This window comes from Barbus barbus (genome assembly GCF_936440315.1).
Source record: "Barbus barbus genome assembly, chromosome: 10".
In the NCBI taxonomy this organism is placed as follows: domain Eukaryota; kingdom Metazoa; phylum Chordata; class Actinopteri; order Cypriniformes; family Cyprinidae; genus Barbus; species Barbus barbus.
The window spans coordinates 1,947,837-1,971,142 of NC_136738.1; the positions used below are offsets into that span (position 1 = coordinate 1,947,837).

Sequence of the window (23,306 nt, forward strand, 5' to 3'; positions counted from 1 at the left end):
CTGTTCAAAACATTATATCCATTACAACTCAACTAAAGCACATGTATATTTTGACAGACATAATTAGGGGCCATTTAGCATAATTTGGTACAAATTTGGATGAATAAATCAGAATTAGGGCTGTACACATGATCAAATTGAAATATGGGGACCGGAATTAGCAGATTTTCCATCAATTCTGCCGATTCCGAGCCGGTCTGTTTTTACTAAACAGTGATGAGCACTTATTCGCTGATAGCCAACAAAACACAGAATGATGCAGTTTCACTTACTGCCTCCCGGTAATGACTGGGATCTTGTAACGCTGGGACTGCGCGATCTTTCAGTTTCAAACAATGTGCCGGAAGGAGCGTATTTAACACCAAAATACTACATCCAAATCATTTCTTGAAACCTTGGCAGGAGAATCCAACTCTTTAACAGTGTAAATAACTCAACATGCATGAAATAGCATGTGTAAGAATATTCTCCTTCTAACAGTGGAAGCTGTATAGCCTACTCCTTTTAGTCAAAGATAATCGGAACTGTAAAAGGTTTGCTTTTATTGGTGTACATTCACAATAAAAACAAATCTTTGTGCTTTTGTAAAATAGGCCTAAAGAAAAATAGGATGCTGCTTTCTGCCGTCTTGGTTTCCTTTCACGCAGCACAAAAATTAACCGAAACACTCAGACACTTATACTTTCTCATTTATTTCAATTCTAATTTTAAATAATCGTGTCGGTTAACGGTTAATAATCGGTTAACGAGCATCGGTTATCGGTAAGGAGAAATAACCAAAATGAATATCCCTATATTAAATCATAAAACCCAGAAAACACAAAACATCTAGAAAACAAAAATAGGATACTGTTATTATTAAATGTTTATGAATAACTGAATTGTTCAACGTTTACAAATTCAACTGATTAGACAATCTTTCTAATTATAAAATGTAACAACCATTAAAACACAATTTTGGAAAAATAAATACCACAGATTTCACAGAACCCTACATCGTGTCAGTGAAAAGATATTGGAGATGATGAGCCGGTTTAAACGAGACAGAAGAGAACATTTTAGACAAAGAATGAAATTGTATTCGGATCCATTCCAGTTATGTGTTGTTTCCAGTGACTGCACACTGCCTCTCTCTAGCATGATTATTTCAAGCGGCTCTTTCTCTGTGTCCGGCCTGCAGAGTCGGTGTCGAACAGGCTAAATATTTATCAGGGAGAGTTTCATTCAATGTACTCATTGACTTAGTCCCACAATGAAGGCTGAGGCAGAGGCTTTTCAGTCAGCAAGAGGATGACAAAGACACACTTTACAAAAATGGTGTAACTGAAAGACATGGCTGACAAATTGCCAAACTGCACCCACAACAGACTATCTGTGAGTATGCCACAGAGGCCTTCATGAGCTTCTTGGCTTACTAACGCCTGAATATATGTCACCAGCAATGTCGCAGGTAGACTGTTCGTCACCTCTGAAACACTGCCCTCTGCCAGCGACTCTCACAGCCAATGCAGACATGCAAACCAGGACAAGAGCCCTGTGGACGACAGCTTGTGACTCGATGAGAATTTAACCAGCATCAGCAGTCTGATCAAACAGCACTTTTCACTTGTTAGTGAACAAACTTTTCACATCCATTGACTAGTACAAAATGTCAGGTTGTATGGTGACAGACGACTTGTGTGCAAAGAGCAGAATTATTATTAATGCTACATTTTTTTTAAATATATTATCTACCTGCTATAACAGAAAGGCATTTATTTCTGCAATGCTAAATTTATTCAAAAAGTTATATAAATTAAAACTGTTCATTATAATTAGTATTGTCACATGTGTGATCTGTTTTAGTTTAGTTTTCTGCGTTTCCGTTATCCTGCCTAGTTAGTTTCCCTGATTAGTTCATTAGCTCCACACCTGTTTCTGTTTCTCCCTGCTCGGTATTTAAAACCTGTGTTCTCCCCTTTTCCTTTGTCTGCTATTGTTTGGATTTGGTTGAACTCCTTTGGATTATTAAAAATAACTCCTGTGATTATACTCCTGTGTCGTGCGCTTTGCTTAACACACCAGACCGTGACAAGTATAGCCCCTTTCGCACCACTTTAGTTCCAGAGCTAAAAGTACAGTATTAAATTACTGGGATGATTTTGCGCTAACTATTTCCCAGTACCATTTAAAGGGTTGCATTCGCACCGACAGTGGGTACTAGGAAGTGACGTAAGCCGGTCGACAGCGACGTCATTTGTGCGTGGCGTTCAACAACGAAAACAAAGACGTTAATAACAGGAGGATGGAGGACGCTGTGATCGGAGCTGTGTTTTTGTTGTGTCTCGTGGGTTTCACAATAATGGACATGGAATGTTTACACAGCATTTTAAATCATGGCGGGTGAGGGCGTTTTCGTACGCGTTTAGCCAATCAGCGTCACTACACTTACGTCACGGACGGTTCGTACTGTTTTAGACCCTACTCTGAAGTAGGAGCTAATTTAGTTCCTCCAAACAGAGTTCCGGGAACTAAAACAGTTCCTAGTTCCCGCGGTGCGAACACGCCAAAAAAGTGGGTAGTTCCACAATTAGTTCGAGTTCGATTAGTTCCTGCAACGCGAAAGGACCTTATATATGGGGTCAGTAAGATGTTTGTTTTTTTTCCAGCAAGGACACATTGATCAAGAGTCACCGTAAAGACATTTATAATGTCACAAAAGATTTCTATTTCAAATAAGTGATGTTCTTTTTAATTTTCTTTTCATTAAAGAATCCTGGGGAAAAAATGCATAAGTTTCCACAAAATTATTAAGCAGCACAACTGTTTTATAACATTGATACTAATAAGAAAAGTTTCTTGAGCAGCAAATCAGCTTTCTGAAGGATCATGTAAAATTCAGCTTTACATCAGAAAAAAAATGAAAGATGATAATGCCTCCACGATATGCTTTTGAAGAAATATCGTATAGTATCGGGCTACAGCGCACATTCTATCAGCTGCAGTTCAGGCGTCTCCATCTCTATATACTTAGTCTCGTGTAGCCAGACCTTCAGACTGACGGCTGAAGGCCTGGAATCCATGGCAGCTTTCATTGGCCAAGGCCCACCCATGAGCCCGCTTGAACGACATGCCAAACAACCGATCACAGTTCGTTTCGTTCAGGGTCACGTTTCAGGGCATGGAAATGTCGCCACAATAACAGACCGGTGTATAAAACTCTCAAACGTATTTTAAAGATTCTATGCCGCAAACTTTAAATATTTCACATACTTTTGAAAATCCGGCGTTTAGTTGATCTTGATAAGCGCTGGTCGTCACAGTTGTAAACACGAAGGCTTTCTTCTTCGATGAGGGAGTTTGGCGTCACGTCACGGCATATTTGTTTCCAAGTGGAACATTAAAGAATGCGACATGCACGTCGCAGTGTTTCCACTTTTGTGTGTCATATGCATCAGACGTTCAGCCAGCGGTCTGTGGGCGTGATGTCTGAGGCTGAGACTACTATATGCTGTACAACGCCACAAACATTCACTTCAGTGTTAACTCAGCGGTAGAGTTACTCTCACAGGATACTGCACATATTCACAGTCATAAAAGTACATTATTCGCATGTGCTTTTGAGTTTTGCCGGCTAAATATTTCATTCACATGCTGTTCTGACATGCGCTTTTTCTGACCTGAAGCGCATGCACTAAAAAGCCTGTCAAACAGCACCTGATTACTGAAGTAAGTTATCTTTTGCTCTAATACGGTCAAAACACACAAGGTTTAGATAAAGACTCAGTTGGTTAAGTCTGAAATGAAAGTAAACAGTTGAGAGAAAACGGATGCGTGCGTGCCTGTATATTAGATGTATTTTAAACTGTAAAAATATTTCACAATATTACTGTATTTTTATCAAATAAATGCAGCCTTGATGAGCGTATGCGACTTCTTTCAAAAACATTAAAAATTCTTACCGACCCCAAACTCAACAGCCATTGAGATGAATGGAAATGCTAACAGGTCCGAAATTTTTGTCAGAAATTCTCACGTTAAAAAATTAATCCGACCTCAATCACATCAATCGCGTTTTTACATTGCCTTCGTCCATCAAAAATAATTCGGATCAGGTTCGATTTTCTGCGTTTTCGCATCCGTAGAATGCATTTTGATAGGAAAGGATGGGGAATACGAAAAAACACATGCAAAAATTTCGGACGCAGTGTGCAATGACCTTTACTCTTTGGAATCTACAGGTAGGTACTTTGGGAAAACATTTCTCTAGCGGCAGCGTATATACATTATGTATAGAAAAACTGACATTCTGTTACTACAGCTTGACCTTCTGCTAAAATTGAGAAGACACTATCCATTTGAACAATTTCCACACCCATCAAAGGTACATCAAATAAGGCAAACATCTCACAGGAACACTGAATTAATCATTACAATTCCATCAAAACTCATTAGTATGTTCTCAAGGCCTGTGGATGGCTGTGATCCTCCATCTCTCTAGTCCACTCATGAAGGGCTGCCTCTTCATTCATAACTAATCAAACAGTGCTAAACAATACTCAGAGTTGTGCCCAGGGAGCTGGTGGGTGCCGACTCGCCAAGGGCTTTCTGAAGACGTGTTGTTGATGCCCTCTCAATCATACATATGGAGAGGCAAAATGTAAATGGCTGATGCACGAGTGGGATTCATGAATAAAAATCCTACTGACAAAGTTTCACAGTTGCGTAGGGGAAGATCCCACAAACACCAGAGACATTGTGCTCTAAATGCCAAATGCAGAGATGCAGACGGATCATGAGGGATGGACAGTGACAATTCAATTATCAGAAAGTTTTAAAAGAATACAACATATGAAATTTAATAAATAAAATAAAGCCACACTTAGGGGTGTGCGATATGACGATTTTTGATCGTGGACGATAAAAATGTCTCCACGATCTGCTTTTTAAGAAATATCGTAGTATCGCGCTACCGCGCACATTGTCAAATACAGTTCTGGCGCCGCCGTCTCTATATACTGTACAACACGACATACAGCAGTAGAGTTACTCAGACAGGACACTGCACTTATTCGCGATCGCAAAAGTACATTATTTGCATACAAGCCTTGCTGGTTAAATGTTTAATTCGCGCGCTGGTCTGACGTGCGCTTGTTCTGAGTGCATACACCTGAAGCACGCGCACTAAAAGCCTGTCTAACAGCACCTGATTACTCAACTAAGTTATATTTTGCGCTAATACTGTCAAAACACACAAGGTTTACATACAGACTGAGTTGGTTATCTCTAAAATGAAAGTAAATAGTTAAGAGAGAAACGGATGCGTGCCTGTACTGTATATTAGATGCGTGCAGCTCTTAAAGGGACAGGACACTAAACATGCTGTCGACTGTCATTAAAGGGATAGTTCACCCTAAAATTGAATTTCTGTCATTATTTACTCAGTGGAAAACCAAACAGTTGCTGGTCCACATTGACTTTGATAGTAGGAAAGAAAAATCCTATGGAAGTCACTGAGGACCAGCAACTGTTTGGTTTTCCACCTTCTTCAAAATGGCATTTATAAATGTTCAGCAGAAGAAAGAAACTCATTCCGGTTTAAAACAACTTTTGAGTAAATGATGATTGTATAAAAATACAACATTATGACAGAATTGACAGACAGATGACAGAATATAAATTTTTGGGGGAACTATTCATTTAACGTTAACAAAACAACAAAACACAGAAAAATCACTCACTATTCTTGACTGAAAAACTTTAATACAGTTGCTTTAGGAATCAGTCTATCTAGTGTTTTATTTTTATATTTGTTCATTCAATTTCATTGAATGCTCTGCTAAATACACCTATTGTACCTGGAAATAAAGCACTGTTTGTTTTATTTGTATATTATGTGTATTTGTAATGTGTATCTTTGTTCTTATTTTTTAATAAGAAAAATAAAATAATGACAAAGATTTTTTATCTTCACCCACTTTGGCCTAAATATCTGCCATGCATCTTTGTCTTTCTAGTTTGGCTGTAATGCTCAGACAACTTGTAAAACCAAAATAGTAAAACTAACAAAGAATCGGGATAAAAATCGTGAATCGTGATATTTCTATAAAAAATCGTGATATGATATTTTTCCCATATCGCCCACCCCTAGCCACACTCTTAGTGGCACAGAATTAATTACAACATTACACAGGAAAAAAAATATAAATGTATCTTCTCTTTTCTTCTGAGAAAAAGATCCTGGTAAATCGTAAGAAAGTATTTATAAAAAGATTTCAATAACCTCACAACCTTTTGCTCAGATTTGCCAGTTATTTGAGTTGTTGTGCTATCCATTAACTTCAAGTCAATGGCATTTAAAAGTGTCCACCTTAAAAATAAAATCTAGAAAAATATAGTTTTAAGCACACGTGCCAAGTAAATACTCTTTGTATTCATGTTGGAATTATACCATTATAAAAGTTTAAATTGAATTACTCTAAAATGTCATGTGGTGGAACCATCAGGTGAAGTTATTTTACCTTTGAATACAATTTATTTATTTTTTCCTTCAACACACATCCCTGATTTGGCAGACAACCATTTTTCAAACAGTAATAAGCAGTGAAGCGGTTTTGTTAAAATATATTTCTAAGAAATAATAAAAAGTTATGCCAAACTACTTCATAAAGATTTCTTTGCTAGATTTTCATTCAAAGAGTTTGTTTTCTTCATTATAATAACTGGATAGATCACCCTAAATTAATTTCAATTCAGAAATTAAAAATCTGTTTAACGCAGAAGACAAAAATTTACCTTTTCTTTACATTTTAAATATATACTTGGTGCTTTCGTTCAAAATGACTTACATTGCATTCAAGGTATACATTTTATCAGTTCAAGAATTCCATGGGAACCAAACCCATAAACTTGTGCTAAAATTCTCTACTCTTACATAATTCACCAACAACTGTCTCAACTTTTGTCTGTTTTGATTCCCGCTAAAGAGTTTTAGAATAAACTTGAGACAAACTGATACTTAAAACAACAGCAAACTCCACGGGTCTCCTGAGCTATGAAAGAACAACCTCTGATCAATAAAATTGTCCTTTGGGCTAAAAAAAATAATAATAAAAATGTATAATACAGGATCCCTTTCATCCATCTTTGACCTCTCGAGAAAAAAAAAAGCAACCCTCCTATCTGGTTGCCATGGTAACCATAGGATTATTCTGCTGGAATCACTGTTGGGTATAGACTCGGTTCTGCCAGAACAGTTGAAGCACTGATAATATTTGCAAACACGCTGGGTGAGGAAAAGCTCCCTTTAAGTGTATGGCGCACTCTCTTCTGAACGATGTAAGATAATGCAGTGTGCCCTTGATGCAGCCGTAATGAAATATTTACAGCTCCTCTATATTACACATATTTCTTGTGACAGTTGCGCAGAAGGACAAGATGAATGCCACTGAGTTCAACTGATAGGCATCTTCAGTGGACCAACAAACGAAGCTTCGTAGTAACACAACCACGAATGGTTTGGAGAAGAATAGGTTGTAGGAGACAGGTGGTTCTGACCAAACCTGACACCATCTCACCAGCGCTGGGGGCTAACAACTGCTCCAACACACACACACACACACACACACACACACTATCAGGACTCAGTCACAGAGTGAGCCAGTCAGGGCCGAAGTGCAAGACGTGGCACCTGCTGGGTTCTCAGCTGCCCGTTTCCCCGGCCTGCCATGCCACCCAAGAGCAAGACAAACCCCAAAACAGTGCCACTCACGCCGTGGCCGCTCAGCTGAGATATCCCACAGTCCTCTACTGCAAAGTTAGACTTCCTTCAAGCTAAGCCTACTGGGATGTTTATCTAATAGAGAAATTGTGAATAAACCATAAGCACATTTCAAGAGTATTTATTTGGCACATGTGCTTAAAACTAGATTTTTCTAGATTTTCTTTTTAATGTGGACACTTTTCAATGTAGTTCTGAAGCGTTTTATGCAAGATTTTTGGTAAATAATATGTATGCTTGACAATGAGAGACATCCTGATTTTATGGCAAATTCAGATGTAATTTGTTCTGGAAATTGTGTGACAAATGTGTATCAAAAAAAAAAAAAAAAAAAAGGTTGTTCAAATTCTGTTTTTTTTTGTTTTTGTTTTTTATGTGTGAATACAGGGTGAAGGAGCATAACGGAAATTAGTGTGAAAAGGAAGTAGTGACTGATCTTTTATTTTTGTATTGAGACATGCATCTGAGTGAAATGGATTATTGGTAAAAAAACAAAAAAAATAAATAAAGTAGGATGGTACCTTGGCTGCATCAATTCTTGATTGGCTGAAGGAAGGTACATAATGCAAGCTTGCTTCGGTTGTAATAAAGGGGCTAGTTTTAAACAGACTAAATGCAGAAGTTTGAAATATGTCACCAGAGAGAAGTCTGTCATTTCATCACATGATCCATGATCCACCAGATTATGATGCTGTGATTACATTGATAATATTACAAGGTCAAGATGAATCTTTTTTTTTTTTTTTGCATGGATGAATCACTCGCACACAAAAAAGTGCATTTAGAAAATAAATCGGGTGAATTTTCACTTCATGCTGACTTTAAACCTCAATTCAAAAAAGCAGGAAATGACTGCAGATTTGTTTTAAAACGGCGTCTATTCACGTTAAGCCTTTTCACACTAAACCCACCAGACTGAAGCCTTTCTCCTCAAGGCAGCGACCTAGACCGACAGACACAGATTAAATCTGAAGATTTACTGTACGCACAGGAACAGAACCTGTACAGTTATGGTCCTCCATCTTTCATGTGCTTCCTGTCACCATACGAACAGTTAGAGACAATGTTTTTTAAGGTATACACGCAATGACAACAAACCACAGTCAAACCACTTTGCCACTCGAAGGGCAGAATCCACTCCACTGACAAAAAAAATACAACATTACACCTGTTTACAGGTTCAACAATGATGCAAAATCAAAACAGACCATCTTTCATAATACTCAACAAATGAGAAGCATTATCCTTAGCCCGCTAGTCTATAAACAAACAAACAAACACTTGATAAGAGCCCGTGAAGAGAGCAGCCGAAGCCCCTTCAGAAGAGATTACAGCATAAAAGCTTCTACGACAATCATTCTCACATTCTTTATGATATAATCCTTTTCTTTCCTCTGCCCCCTTTATAGCGATAAAGGGATTAACGAATGAGGAATTATGCGTTACAGTATTTTAATCTCAAGGGAGGCGAGGTTACAGAGGGCATAGAAAAACACCAAGTACAGTAACACTAAAAAAATAGATTTGCTGATGTCCATGAAAAGAGCAGCAATGTGGAAGATTAGATTTATTTGTACCTCTGCATTTGATTGACAGTGTATTTATATCCACAATAGAGAAGGGAGAAGCACCGGTGCATAAAGGTTCTGCAATCTCTTTTTTAGGTTAAAAGATCTCGTGATCATCTCTAATCACTTTGGCAAGGTAAGATACTATACTGACAAACCGATATGGGGATTTTTAAGTGCCTCCGCAAATTGAGACTCAAGTTGGACAAATAGTACGTTCAAAGTGAACAAATCACTTGATATTCTATTTGAGCACAGCTTTACAGACACATTTTTATCATGTGAAAGCACAAGAGGACATACTATGAATTTCATTCACACACATTACTGATGTGTTTGACAACAAATATGATGTCAAGACTGATGCCTTAAACGTGAAAGCACCTAAAGGCATAACAAATTTGAAAAATATGAATTTTTAGCATCATTAAGCGTGCATCAAACTTTAACAAGAGTCTTGAGTCGTTCTAATAATCATTTCTGAATTTACACAAATACTAAAGGATGTATTGCAGAGTTTTATAGGGAATGTCTTTGCCATAAGTGACAATGAATACAGCTGTGATGGGGAAAGGGTATAACTGAACCGACCTCATCTCTGAGATCCTGTAATGCCCCTGGGCTTCAGGACTAGTTCTCTATTGAGAGTTCAACTTCATAACCCACTTTTCCAGCTACAGATCTGTTCTTAGTCTTCATCTCAATCTATTCAACTCATGAGCCAATAAAGAAAAATCATTTGAACTGGGTGCATCATTTTTAGCCATCTATCCTTTCACAGACACCTTTAGATCAATTTTAACCTGAAAACAGACAAGCAGAGTGATTGGGAATTAAAGCAAAAGGAGTAACTACTAGTTTAATCTGCCTGTCAAACATAAAAATATAAAGTAAAATCCATCATGTTCATCAGAGTATACATATTCAAATTACAAATAATTGGTCGACTATAATCAAGTAAACCTCACAGATCATCACTATTACACAGTAACAATTTCACTTCGTTTAAAAACTAAATGCATTATGAAATTAACCACATTTTCTGTAATCAATTCATATGTGTTCAATACACTACAATTTAAATATAAATGTCTGTTCTGCAAGCTTCAAACTCATATTTTGTTGTTTGGATTTGGCTAAATAACAATCATTTTATCAGACCAATAACAAACTGAATTGTTCCTAACAAACTAGATCATTAAAATAGCAGGCTTGCCACCACACACAACAAGATATGACTAAAGAAAATATTTATAAACCTCTCCTGGTAGTTAAGAAACCAAATTCACAAAAACATGGTATTAAAGCATATCTAAATTGTGAACACATTTAAAAATACATTATTTGGACAACATTCATTGCATGGTTAAAACATCAATGCACTGTAAATGTATCATTTTAAACAGAAATATGTATATTTTAGAAGAATGAGAAGCACATTTGAAACTATTCACAGCATTAAACGCCATCTCTTACATACATACAGCTCTATATTATTTCATGCTTCCACTCTCTTACTGCAAACACACAGGACTCCAGAATAAAACATCTCATGAAAACAGGGAGAATCCTGAAAGGAGCTCAGGCTGCTCAGTAAAGCATTGCTTAATGCAATAGAACTTTCACAAACTGCATAAAAATACTGGGACATTTCTGTTCAAAATAGATATTCAATACCAGTTTACAAAAATATTTTTTTTAAATACTAGAAATTATTCTTTAGTCTCATTCTGATTATTGAAGTTATAAAAAAAATATGAAAACCTGTGAAAATAAACTGTTACAATTGATTCAAGATTTTTATTTGTCACATACACAATTATACAGAGTATAACCAGCAGTGAAATGCAAGTAAGTTACAAAAGTGCTACATTATTAGATTCAGTTGTTCAAATTCTATGTAAAATGTATAATTAATTTTCAGACAGCTGACTAAATGTTGAGGTACAAGATAAAAAGTTAAAAGCATTGTTCATGAAATTCTGATTTGTTTTACAGCTTGATTTGTGAAAATAAAAGACACAATGGATCACTGACATACAATCAAACAGTAGTTGATCAATTACAGATCAATATGACAATTAGGCAAAAACAATTCATGTCTATATATTTTGTCATATGCTAATGCGATCATTTATATTTTTAAACATTGTTTTGGGTGCTATATTAAAATGCATTTGCATGTAATATTATTTATCAAAAACAGCCATGATATAACTACTTAAAACAAATCAGCTGCTTAAAAGGCATGTTTGTTTTTAATTATTTCTGAAAACGGTAAAGTCTGTTCAGCAAATGCAATATACCATAATAAACATTAAAACTAGCTCTATTTAATCACTTACGTGGGCTAATTTAGTATTTTTAATTTAGCCTCTTCTAACAGAAACAGTTTATCATGAGAATTTAATGTCTGCATGTATATCATTTTCTAAAGTCTTACAGAAAAAAAAAATTTTTTTACAGAGGCAACAACTCTGTAAACAAGCAAGACAGGGTATGAAAAAATGTAAGAATCAGTTACATGTAAGATAATGCATCATACACCTAAATGCAATTTTCTTTAAAGCTGTGTTAAATGCTAATGACATGAAAACGATTCAGTCCTAATTTATACGAGTAGGTCATTTAACACAATATGGATATATACATGAAAACAGCTGTTACTAAACACACTCTTTAACTGCATTAAACACAGAATGCACCAAGGATTCGGTGAAATATCGATAACATTAACACAGGTTAATACAAATAATCACAGCAGCAAAAACTAACGTGAATATCCACTTTACATGCGTAATGTATGAGCAATGCTAAACTAAACTGCACTGTAAAATTAACACTGGCGTAAATAATAACCGAAATACCTATAATCACGGACAGTATGGGCATGGGAGACTGCAGTACCATATCTAACACATAAAACACATGCATGTGTGTGAGGATTATATTCCGACATAAATGCATCCAAATATCGCACATGCGTAACCTGAGGCGCTTCAGATTACACTGCGGATTCTAGAAGCACTCTAGAAGTGCGATGAACGTTCTAGAACGAGCTGCTCACACACGTTCTGCTCGTGCATGCTGCTTTCAGTCATGTTAGGTTGACTCTAGCAGCAGCATGGCCGACTCTTCCAAATCAAAGACTGGCCATCTTGACTGCGCGCTTTACGCAACACGCTCCCTGAGTTACATGCGACCCTCTGAGGCGCCAGAGACCAGTATTAATATGTTCCCCGAGATTGCACCTTTAAAGCAAGGTTATTTTTCGATTTAAGTGTTGTGTGTGACGCCTTTTCTGACAAGGAGACGCCGTAGCAGGCGTGCATTTGACATAAACTGTAAATGTCCACATGTAATTTTACATAAACCCTTAAATCTCAAGGTTGTGGGCTGTTCTCTAGCCATTTCTATGCCGCCCTCCCGTGGAACAGAAACGCAGGGCCTATAGGGGAAGTCACGTGGGCCACGGAAGGGCCTAAACACGCGCCATGAGGTCATGCATAATGATCCTGCTCTTGTACAATTCACGTGTAAGAAAAAGGGCGTAATGTCAGATATAAAACTTTATTTGCATATTTACTACCTGGAGCTATTGCACGTAAAACAAACACGGCGTGTTCTTGAAGCTTTTTTTTTTGAGAGAGAGAGAAAATCAGTGCTAGATTATGCAAGGAAACACCCAATATCAATAGGGTTTTCTACGCCTGATACATTCAGAGAGCGATATTACAGTTTATAACTAAGGTAAAACAGAGTATTTTGAGTCCAGGCCACATTGTGCCAGTATTAATGCTTTTAAGACGTACTGCAAACCTTGACAAGAAATGCATGAATTAAAAGTGCAAGTCAAATAAAATGAACATGGTATTAAAAATAATAAAGGTTACGCCTGAGGGACAAATACACAAAATAGCCTCGAATTTAAATAGAATTTTCCCTACACATAACATCTTCACAAAGACAAACCAATGCACCGCAACTTCCAAATACGACAGAGTTCATGCTTCTTCAAAAGCATATAAAGCAAAATTATTACCTTAGTTTTTTAGGAACAGAGTAGTCCACCTCGATCACTTTCCCATGCAATTCAACTTTCCCTGCGAGCAAGAAACAAAATAAATGTTCACAAAAAATTGCAATACTCCAGTGCATTATCGACACTGCTCAAATATGCATTTACTCAGTTTTTATTTATGAAACAAACAGCCGTGCGTGCAACGTAAATACGTGGGATACAATCACACGTGCAAGCTCGTGCTTATAAATGCACGTCGGCGACGCAGTGAGTTTTATCATGTTTACATGTAGGTGTAATATAGTTACCACGTTTCTTATTATGCCTGATGATATTATGCGAAATGCTTGATGAGCTGATACGATATGAAGAATGGGCAGCCATGCTTTCCACTAACCACATACGAGCAATGAGGAGAGTTTGAAGAACGGGAGGTCAAAGGATAAGACTCTTCTGCCTAAATTTGCCCTGTTTCTTCAAGTAGGTTTGGATGTGTACTTTTCTGTTGCATGCACAACGCCTCGAGAGCGTGGAAGAAGAATATAGAGGTGTTGTGCATCTGTTGTGTATGAGTGGCCTGGCGCAGCACAAAAATTGGCATCTCACCTCCGTCCCCCTCCAGCTACCTGTTTATTAGCACTTTCCTCCAGACCCCCATCACCCACCTTTAAGACACCTCGTAAAAACATACCTGGACACCATAGGAACATGCACGTGACGCCTTCTTCTCGCTCAGTTCGCTCGCTTCTTTTCAATAAAATCAAGACAAAAAATAACTGGAAAATAATTACGCCTGCCACCCGAGCATCAGACCCATCCGATACATTCCTATGGGCCGATGGCTGAGAAATCACCCCCGTTCAGCACCTCGGCTGGGCGAAACAAGCGTGCATTTCAAGAATTCTAGCATAAATTCAACTTGTATCGCGTCTTGGAAGCGAGCGAGCGCGACGGTGATTGAGCTCGCGGCGTTTGAGAAGAACCGGAGCAGCGCGCGGCTGATGCGCGAGCGTTACTTTTTCTTTTCTTTTCTTTTCCAAGAAAGTATTTTACGGTGTCAGTCCAAGGTATACATTTATATGTATATGTATATAACAGCGACGTGAAAAACGCACTTACCGGATAGAGTCTCGATGGCTTTAATCGCCCAGTTCTGGTCGGGGAAGTCCACGAAGGCATAGCCGGATTTGAGCAGGACCTGGTCGGTCACGGGAAGCTTGCTCTCGCCGAAGAGCTGCTTCAGGTCCTCCACGGTCACCGAAGGACTCAGATTCCCCACATAGAGTTTGTTCATGGTCTATACCAAAATCTGTACGTCCAGATATATCTGCGCGCGCGTGCAATGGATTGCTCGAAGTAGGGAAAATAAGAAGAAAATAAAATAGAAAAAAAATAAAATAAACGTGCTGAGTATCAGCAGTCACCCGCCAGACCCCCCTGCTACATAAACACAACTCTGTTCCTGCTCAAACTCTTTTACTGGGATTGAAAAAAAGTGTCGTTGCGACGTTACTCTGTTGCCAACAAGCGCCGCCTCTAAATAAAACCGCTCTTAAATATCACAAAAACACTTTTGATGCGTTTATGGACTTAAATTGGTGTCTGGTGTTCAATTTGCCACCATAAAGCATCGGATAAGGCATAATGATAAGACTCAGTGAGCAACACAGGAGGGTTAGTTCATTTCAATCCGTTTACAGAGAGAATGTCTGTTCAAGTCAATATATATATATATTATAATGACAGGTCATACAGCTTGTGTTAATAAACGGATGCATGAGTATTTAAAACACTTTCAGAAGCAGCTTTCATTTGCATGTGTGATTGACAGCTTGATTGGCGTCTTTAGGGTGTTGTGGATTGATGGGCGTTTTCCTGTCCCTTGTCAGAATAACTCGTTGTTTTAGATTGGTTTACAGTCTTCGTGTTTAATTCGATATTTAATCTACGATTAATAATTGGGACTGTAAAACTGTAAGCACAGACTCCAAAGACAATAGCAGCTGGAAAATGGGACTTTCTCTGGGAACGCCCATGTCAATGGAAAAGAAACAGGAATGTGGAGAAACCTTATGGAATTATGATTTGGGAGGAGCATGAACGTTATATATGAATATAATGCATTGGTTCCACTTATGTAGACTGTGGTAAGAGCCTTCCCAAGAGGACTCAAATCTCAAATCATTCTTTATTGCATATGTGTGTGTGCATTCAAGATTAATAAATTATTGAATATCCTGATGATTTCATTCATTGCAATAGTATGGTGAAAGTCAATCTTCTAACATTAGGTCTTTTACCTGAAATGTTGTTTGCCCCCTTCTGCTGATTTCTGTATTTAGAGGACTAAACATCAGTACAGGATTGCTCTGTATTGCAATATTCTGGGCTTTTCTCCTGGGTTATTTATCAGAGCTCCAAATCAGTACATTATAGGTCTCCAAATGCAGCAGTGCCGAGTAGCAAAAGTGTTACAACAGCTTAATCTTTACTCGTAACACAATCTATGACCAAACTGGGACCAGTTAACGTCAGTTTGTGCTGCTTAAAAACACCTTTATTATATTAATGATGCTGACTTCAGAACTTCAGAAAGCCAATTAAAACTCCTCCAAGAGCCAGGTACAGTAAAAGCAGGGAATCCCAGACTGGTCAGCTAAAGCACACACACACACACACACACGTGTCCAAATTAACGCTAAATCCCTCAGTACTTTAAACTACAATTTTTACACATACTGGATAAGTATTTTAGATGATCTTAATATTAACAATATATTCTCTGAAGTAATGAGGCTTAAATTGGAACAGAGCTCAGACAATGGTGTTCTATGTTTCTATTCAATAAACCTATTAATTTCACAGTAGTTCAAGGCAAATGTCTTGAGAAAGTTTGTATGCATTACATAAATCTGCAGTGGAGTAACCTCACTTCTGATTCTGAAGACTACAAGGATTTCAATCCTTTAGGTTTGAAACACACAGATTTCAATGTTTGAGTTATTCAAGCAGAAGCTTACATCAGGTGGGAGGTATAAAGCAGTTTATTGCAACACCACTGCCAAGCTTAAAACGCATAAAAACATGGGGTGTGAGCAGGACACTTTATCATATAAAATAAACACATCAGATCGGAAACTTAAAAAAAAAAAAAAAAAAAAAAAAAAATCAACTGTGCACAAAAATGCAAACTACTGAAATATCCAGATCAGTCAAAGACGGGAAACCTTTAGGCAAGAAATCAAAGGGACTGAGTTTAAAGTACATCCAAACTCATGCCACCAGAAAAAACATCTACGTCAACAACATCATCTTCAGGGATGGCGACGAGTCAAACTTCACTTCAGTAATGACCTGTAAAACAAATAAAGGTTTACTTAATACTTTATTTTTTACATCCATTTGTCACAAATTACCAGAGCATTTACACGGTGTTGAGATTAAACATTCTTGAAACAAAGCCAGGTCGACAATACGAGTGAAGTTTATTGTGTTAGCGTTTGTGCAGTACTTACGAGGGGAGTAGGAGCGAGAGCGTGATCTTGACCGGTAAGGTCCTCGGCCGTAGTAAGGAGAAGGGGATCTTCTCCTGTGAACAGAAAGCTGAGATTTAAAGGAAACGCCAGCATCTACAGATCGCAACAAAGAAGTGACATTCAAAACTGTAGCATAGCAAGCCATTTAAAAAGTTAAAAAGGCATATAACACATAAAATATCTTGCTATATGCAATGTGAACTGATGTAGTATGCAGTCTGTGGGACCAGGGCTCAACAGTAAGGATAAGCTGATGTCCTGAGTGTTTCAGGCCAAGTTGAAGCAACAGTCATTGATCTCATACATTTTTTTATTTTTTGAAATCTACTGAATATTGTTTCTGCTCATGTAAAATGTTATCACTGTACGGTTATTTAGATTTCTAACAGAGATTAGCATGGTCAATTAAAAAAAAAAAAAAAAGATTTGTGGTATTCCTTTAGCAGTCACCAATTAAATATTTATTTAAAAAAAAATATAAAAAATATTTTACCAGCAAAAGTGGTTTATGAATTTATAGCTGCATAGCATCCAAATATTACTGATAATAAAACCTTAAAATTAAATTGTCACGTTTGTAAAAAACATGTATATTAGAAGACTCATTCTCACAAGGCTGCATTTATTTGATCAATATGATTTGAATATGCATTTATTTGAATAGTCAAATAACATTACAATTTAAAATACACTTAAGTTTATTCCTGTAATGAGAAAGCTTAATTTTCAGCATCATTACTCAAGTCTCCAGTGACACATGATCCTATAGAAATAATCATATATTATATGATGATATGGTGCTCAAGAAACTTTTTGCATTATTATTACCATCATCAAAGATAAAAATAGTTGTGCTGCTTAATATTTTTGTGGAAACTGTGATATACAATTCAGGATTCTTTAATAAACAGTTCAAAACAACAGCATTTATTTAAAGTAGAAATCTTCTGTAACACCACTTTTAATCAGTCAAAAGAATCCTTGTTTGAATAAAAGTATTACTTTCCAAAAAAAAAAAAAAAAAAAAAAAAAAGCACACTTTTTTTTTTAGCATGGTAGTGTGCGTTTAACAATATACAACATCAAATATTTTGTAGTGAAATAAGTAACAAAATCAGCTGGTCAAGTACAAATCTGATCCACTGGCCCAGTAGAGACGAATCCTTATTGTTGAGCCCTGTAGGATGTCTACAAACACATACAGACTGTTGAACAGTAGAAGAGTCACCTGTACGACCTGCTGTTGTAGTAGTCACGGTCATCATAGCGATCATATCCACGCTCATAGCCTCGTTCATAGGAATCACGGCGACGGCTTACACTCGGGCCTCCGCCACTGCATGCAAGAAAAATGCAATTGATCACTGAAATACACAACACTGATCAAGACCGTTTACCACATATATAGATATGCAGTTATCAGCAGGCATGGCTCGTCTGTAAGGGAAGAGCCCCGCCATAATAAATAAACTGCAAATGTGTTCAGCATTCTGCAACAAATATTTTTCGGATTTTCTTGACAATTTTAAGTCAAAGTGAGCAGGATATTAAAATTCATCGCAAGCTTTGGCAGGCGTGTAAAATGAAACGAGTGGGGCAGTCGTGCCGGTGTCCTCCCGAACTCAACAGCGCCCCACATATTTTACAATGTAAATCTGTGGTGAAAAGTGCAGCTGCAGCACTGAGAGTCATTTAGGCAGTTTTGAGATTGCCCCGCTTGTGTTCACGTTACCCCATCTCGCTCCAGACCTGGACGATATCAGTCAGCTTCAGCTGTGTGTCTCTGCATCAGGTCAGTAACTAGCTGGCATGTCTGTTTTTCCTATGTATGTGGAGTAGTGTTTTAAAGGGGGGGTACGATGCGGTTTCATGCATTCAGAGTTGTTTACACGGTTAAAGAGTTGGATTCTCCTGCTAAACATGGCCAAAGTTACAAAAAAAAAGATTTGGAAATATGACTATTTATGTGCCAAAAATCTTCCTTCGGGGTTCGTACAAGTTTCAGAAAGTGTTCTTTCCATCGTGGCTCTTCCTGACGTAATGAAGGGTAGAACTCTTTATATGGAAGAGCGCGCCTGCATCAACCGGAGCGAGAGCAAGAGCAGCCAATCAACGCGCTTCATTCGGCTGCACTGCGCGGGACTCGCTCTGGAAGAATGTCTCTAAAGAAGTGTGTTTTTGGTTGTAAGATAACCTTGTTCAGCTTCCAGAAGAACCCAGCGTTAAGTGAACAGTGGATGCAGTTTGTTTTTCCAGGGCAGCAACAGAGTTTCTCAAGTGTGTTTGTTGACGAACGTTTTATAAACAAGGCCCAGTTCGAAGCTGGATTTGCAATCATTTGATATAAAAGCTATAAAACATCCTGGTCATAATTCAGAACGGCAGATGGTAAGAGAAACGGCATTAAATGTCTGTGTTTTGTTGCCGATCGGCGCTCAAGTGCTCGTCACTCTTTAGCTCCGCCCACAACACGCCTCCAGGAGCTCGGCTGTTTTCGGAGAAAATCGTAAAGCTGTATCTTTTATAAATATGATAAAACTAAAGACTTTTTGGAGATATGAAGGATGCAGTACTACTCTATAGGCACTCAAGATTAACATGAGATTGGGTGAACCCGTGTTAAATTAATTTAAAAGTGTTAATCTTTTAATTCAAATGTGCTCACCTGAAAAGCCTTTATATAGTTTTAATGTGTTTGATTAAGGTTTGTTTTGAGAGGAGACATGATATTGGTTTCCTCACTTATATTCCTCTACAGCTTGTAATAATCTAAATCAACATTCGGAGACAGTAACTCTATAGTGTGTACTGCGAGCCTGTCAGTCAACACTAGCGTGCCACCCACAGGCTGAATTAGACTAAGCTTTCTTGAGTTCATTATAAACTAGCACTACAACCCACCTAAATTTACTGGTTCTCAGCGTTTCTCATTTCATTCAGAGGAGTTATTTGAGTGTGTGATTAAACAGACAAAGGAATCAGACTCACTATGTTGGTCTGCCCATATATATTCCTGGAGTAGGTGTGTGTGGCCTCTTGGTAATCGAGTAGTCAACTCGGATTCTGCGGCCATCTAGTTCCATACCATTTGCTCGCTCCTTAGCCTAAAACCAAAACAGACAAAAATAACCCATACTGAGCACACAACAATATACTCTCTGCTTAAGGCCATTAATCCCAGGTCAAGGCTCTAGACTGACAATTTTTTGAGAATGTGCAACTTTGCTGCTGACAAGCCAGTGTTTTCAATTATGCAGCATACTACAATCAATACACAGAAGTGTACAATTGACTAATAAAAGGAATAGTTGAAAATAAATTAGTTAAGAACATTTACTCATTTTTAAGCTATCCAAGATGTAAATGCTGTTTATCAGAACAGGTTTGGATAAATTTAGTTGTTCACAAAAGCTGCTTTTTTTACTGGAGAAAGCAACATTACGGATACGGGACTCACATTTTTGGATGAAATATTCCTTTAACCTTCTGAATCAAGCAATTGGAAAAACTATGTAAAATTGCCAATTAGTTATTTCAGCAAAGACAGAACATTCTCATGTCTTGTATGAACAAAAACAACATTTTGCTTGTTGGAAATCCATACAAATGACAGCTGCAGTTTATTAACAAATTAGATTTTGCAGCTAAATTGCACGTTACTATTCAGCTAGAACAATTCACCTCTTTTGAATCTTCTCGGTTCTCGAAGTAGACAAAGGCAAAACCCCTGGAGCGTCGAGACTGCTGGTCATACACAATACTGACATCACTCAGAGGGCCAAACTTGGAGAAGACCTCCCTCAGGTCTCTCTCTGTGGTGTACAGGCTCAGGCCAAACACTCCCAGGCAACTGTTTGGGTCTGGGTTTGTCTAAAGGTGAAGAAAACTTTACCGATTATAATTTAGCGCTACAAAAACACTGCATAGAACATCATGTATGGAACAGACTCATCGTCTCACCCGGTCTCCAACGTGACGTCTACGGTCGGACATAGGAGAATGACTATGACTGTGGCGGCGGCGGTATTCGCTGCTGTATGAGCGGCTGCGTGAACGTCTCCGGCGAGAATGAGAGCGTGAACGGGAACGACTGTAATGTCGGCGAGAACTCCGATGGGAACGGGACCTGCAGAAGGATGGAGTAAAATGAAAAAGAGCACCGTAAAAGGCAACAGACAGGGAGACTATCAAGTTACCAAGTGATAAGTCCTGTCTTCAACTTCTTAGACTCCGGCTTCAATTTCATTATATCAAGTTGCTACCAACATCAAATGTTTGTAATTTTGCTTGTTATCCTGTAAAGTACTTGGTGCTTATCGTAGTGCTTTTTTAATTGTAAACCACTTTGAACTTCATTCCTGTATGGAAGGTGCAATACAAATAAAGTTTATTAATAGTATCAAGAACAATATGAAGACCCTTGCTTTCCCATGCAGACTGTTTGACCTCAAAATACTCACCGAGTCTTGGACCTGGAGTGAGAGCGGGACTTGGAGTGGTGAGACCCCTCTTTCGACTGAGCAGGTGAGCGCTCCGGCGAGCGACTGGCAGACTTAGCAGATCTTCTAGGACTTGGGCTCCTAGAGGTGGAACGGGACTCCTAAACCAACCACATCCAAATCATGTTAGAGCCAGAAAACATGGTCAAACTGAGAATGTTTAACTAATTACTGTATGCATATAATTGAGTTTGAGACCATTCTAGACTAGGATAATATGCAGTGGCCTTTTCCCTGCAGGAACTAGTGTTAAGTGTACATTTACTTTGAAGCACTTACAACATAGGAATTTGTAGTTTTTTGACATGTAATGCATTATTACTTAAGAAAATAAATAAGTACCTGTAAATCTGTCATGCTACAGAACAATAGTAACTAATATAAATGGACAACAGAAGATTTATGCATGCACGCATGGGACAAACATACTAAGAGTTACTTAGCGCTGCGATCTTATCCCAGATAACTTCTGATCTTAACTTCATAACACATCTTTTCTTCTTTCTTCAGTTTCAATTTCATTTCTGACTTCATTCCTCTTCCCCCATTTCTCTCACTGCCCATAAATGCTATATGGGAACTTCTTTTGCTCCGAAAATTAGCATGCACTGAAAATTCAGCTTCAAATTATTCGCATTAACAACTTGACATTTGACTTCGTCCAGATTTCTCTTCTTCCAACCTTAACCTTAACAAAAAAAAAAAGGGATGAAGAATGTGTAAACACTGGACATCACAACCAATAATCCTATTGTTTTATTAGTGTGGGGAAAACATTATAGATGAACCAACAGAAATGAAAAGTGAGCTTTAATAACCATCATGAGGAACAATTAGGATACTTACAGGTGCATCCTGAGCCTTATGCATGCAAAAGCAATTACAAACTAATACTTACTTGCAATATTACATGTTTAAAGTAATTTAAGTCAACTTGAAGGATTTGAAAGGATAATTCTGATATGCCTATGCGTTATATATCAAGTCTACTGTTATGTTATAATACGAGCAAAACACTAAAGTCGTTATATTATTAAAAATGCACGTGATTTTGAAACGAATTTGCATTTTGTGCACGAGATTAGCTTTAAGGCTCAGGATGACCTTCTCTCATGTACTAGCAAACAGGTTATATCAATTTAATAAAACATGCGAGGAGAAAACACCACTTAGTAAAGACAGCAATGTTAAAACATGTTGCTTACTATAGAAAAAGCTGCAGAAATATGCAGATAAAGGGGTTTCTGATCTGAAGCACGTTGTCTGTGTGCTAGCACTGAAGCTGGCTAACGTACGTTAACTGGATACTCGGATTTCGACACAAATCCATATTACATGTAGTGCTTTTATCATTTTATTAAGATTTTAGAGATGTTAAAAAGAAAAAAGCACCGAGTCCATCACTGCATTTGTACATCAATAATCATATTTTACTCAATCCTGCTGACTAGCATTCAATATGGAGGACATTTCTAGAAGAAACATGAAAGGGCGCGTGCAAAAAGACGAAACCGTGCAAATAAATACTACATACCCGCTCCACGAATTCCTTCTCGGCGTCACTCATTGCTGTTTAGTATGTATTACGCTGCACTGGAAGAGAAATGACAGATTATGAAACACAAACAGATCGAGCGTCTGGTAATGAATGCCTTTCTCGGTCGTAGAAGCTTTATTTAGAAACCAGCGTTTCCACTCCCACAAGAGCGACGGCCGCAAGAGGGCGTCGAAAATACTGTCAAAGCCTGTACATACATCTATAATAAACATGTGTTTTACACAACCAGACCTTTATTCAATTCTTTTTACACTGAGCAATGGTTAAAAAACCTCAGAACAAATCCCATCCGACTGGCATCATATACGGAGTGGCTGTTCCTACTTCGAAAAGATTCTTTACTGCTCAGTAAGCAAGGACCTGAT

General features: G+C 37.8%; 2 protein-coding genes across 8 annotated transcripts in view; both read right to left on the reverse strand.

The window, feature by feature from the left end:
* The window catches only part of LOC306876399 (insulin-like growth factor 2 mRNA-binding protein 2), a 57,491-nt gene extending 42,656 nt beyond the window's left edge, over positions 1 to 14,835 (reverse strand). For both annotated transcript variants that reach the window (XM_079427522.1, XM_079427521.1), the window contains exons 1-2: positions 14,468 to 14,835; positions 13,370 to 13,430 (exon numbers count right to left, since the gene is read on the reverse strand). In XM_079427522.1, the coding sequence (XP_079283648.1) occupies positions 13,370 to 13,430; positions 14,468 to 14,642 (236 nt within the window). In that variant the 5' untranslated portion in view covers positions 14,643 to 14,835. The remainder of the gene's footprint in view (positions 1 to 13,369; positions 13,431 to 14,467) is intronic.
* Positions 14,836 to 16,297: 1,462 nt separating this feature from the next.
* Positions 16,298 to 23,295, reverse strand: LOC306876121 (transformer-2 protein homolog beta-like). 6 transcript variants are annotated; one of them, XM_079427073.1, is made up of 10 exons: positions 23,173 to 23,288; positions 22,918 to 22,976; positions 21,726 to 22,071; positions 21,345 to 21,484; positions 20,845 to 21,010; positions 20,566 to 20,754; positions 19,873 to 19,988; positions 18,113 to 18,220; positions 16,864 to 16,937; positions 16,371 to 16,702 (listed from the first exon to the last, which is right to left on the reverse strand). In XM_079427073.1, exons 3-10 carry the CDS (start codon positions 21,738 to 21,740, stop codon positions 16,692 to 16,694), a joined length of 819 nt encoding a protein of 272 aa, XP_079283199.1. In that variant the 5' UTR covers positions 21,741 to 22,071; positions 22,918 to 22,976; positions 23,173 to 23,288; the 3' UTR covers positions 16,371 to 16,691. The 6 variants fall into 6 exon arrangements, with proteins under 6 accessions (XP_079283197.1, XP_079283199.1, XP_079283196.1 ...); XM_079427070.1 differs by lacking the exon at positions 21,726 to 22,071 and having other exon boundaries at positions 23,173 to 23,295; XM_079427072.1 differs by lacking the exon at positions 21,726 to 22,071 and having other exon boundaries at positions 18,122 to 18,220; positions 23,173 to 23,246.
* Positions 23,296 to 23,306: the final 11 nt, after the last annotated feature.

Coding starts and splice junctions, on each gene's coding strand:
- LOC306876121 (XM_079427070.1), bottom strand. CDS start 22,950: ATGAGTGACGCCGAGAAGGAATTCGTGGAGCGG. Junction 21,485..22,917: donor AGAAGGAATTCGTGGAGCGG/GTATGTAGTATT, acceptor TGGTTGGTTTAG/GAGTCCCGTTCCACCTCTAG. Junction 18,221..19,872: donor TATATGGGCAGACCAACATA/GTGAGTCTGATT, acceptor TCTTGCATGCAG/TGGCGGAGGCCCGAGTGTAA.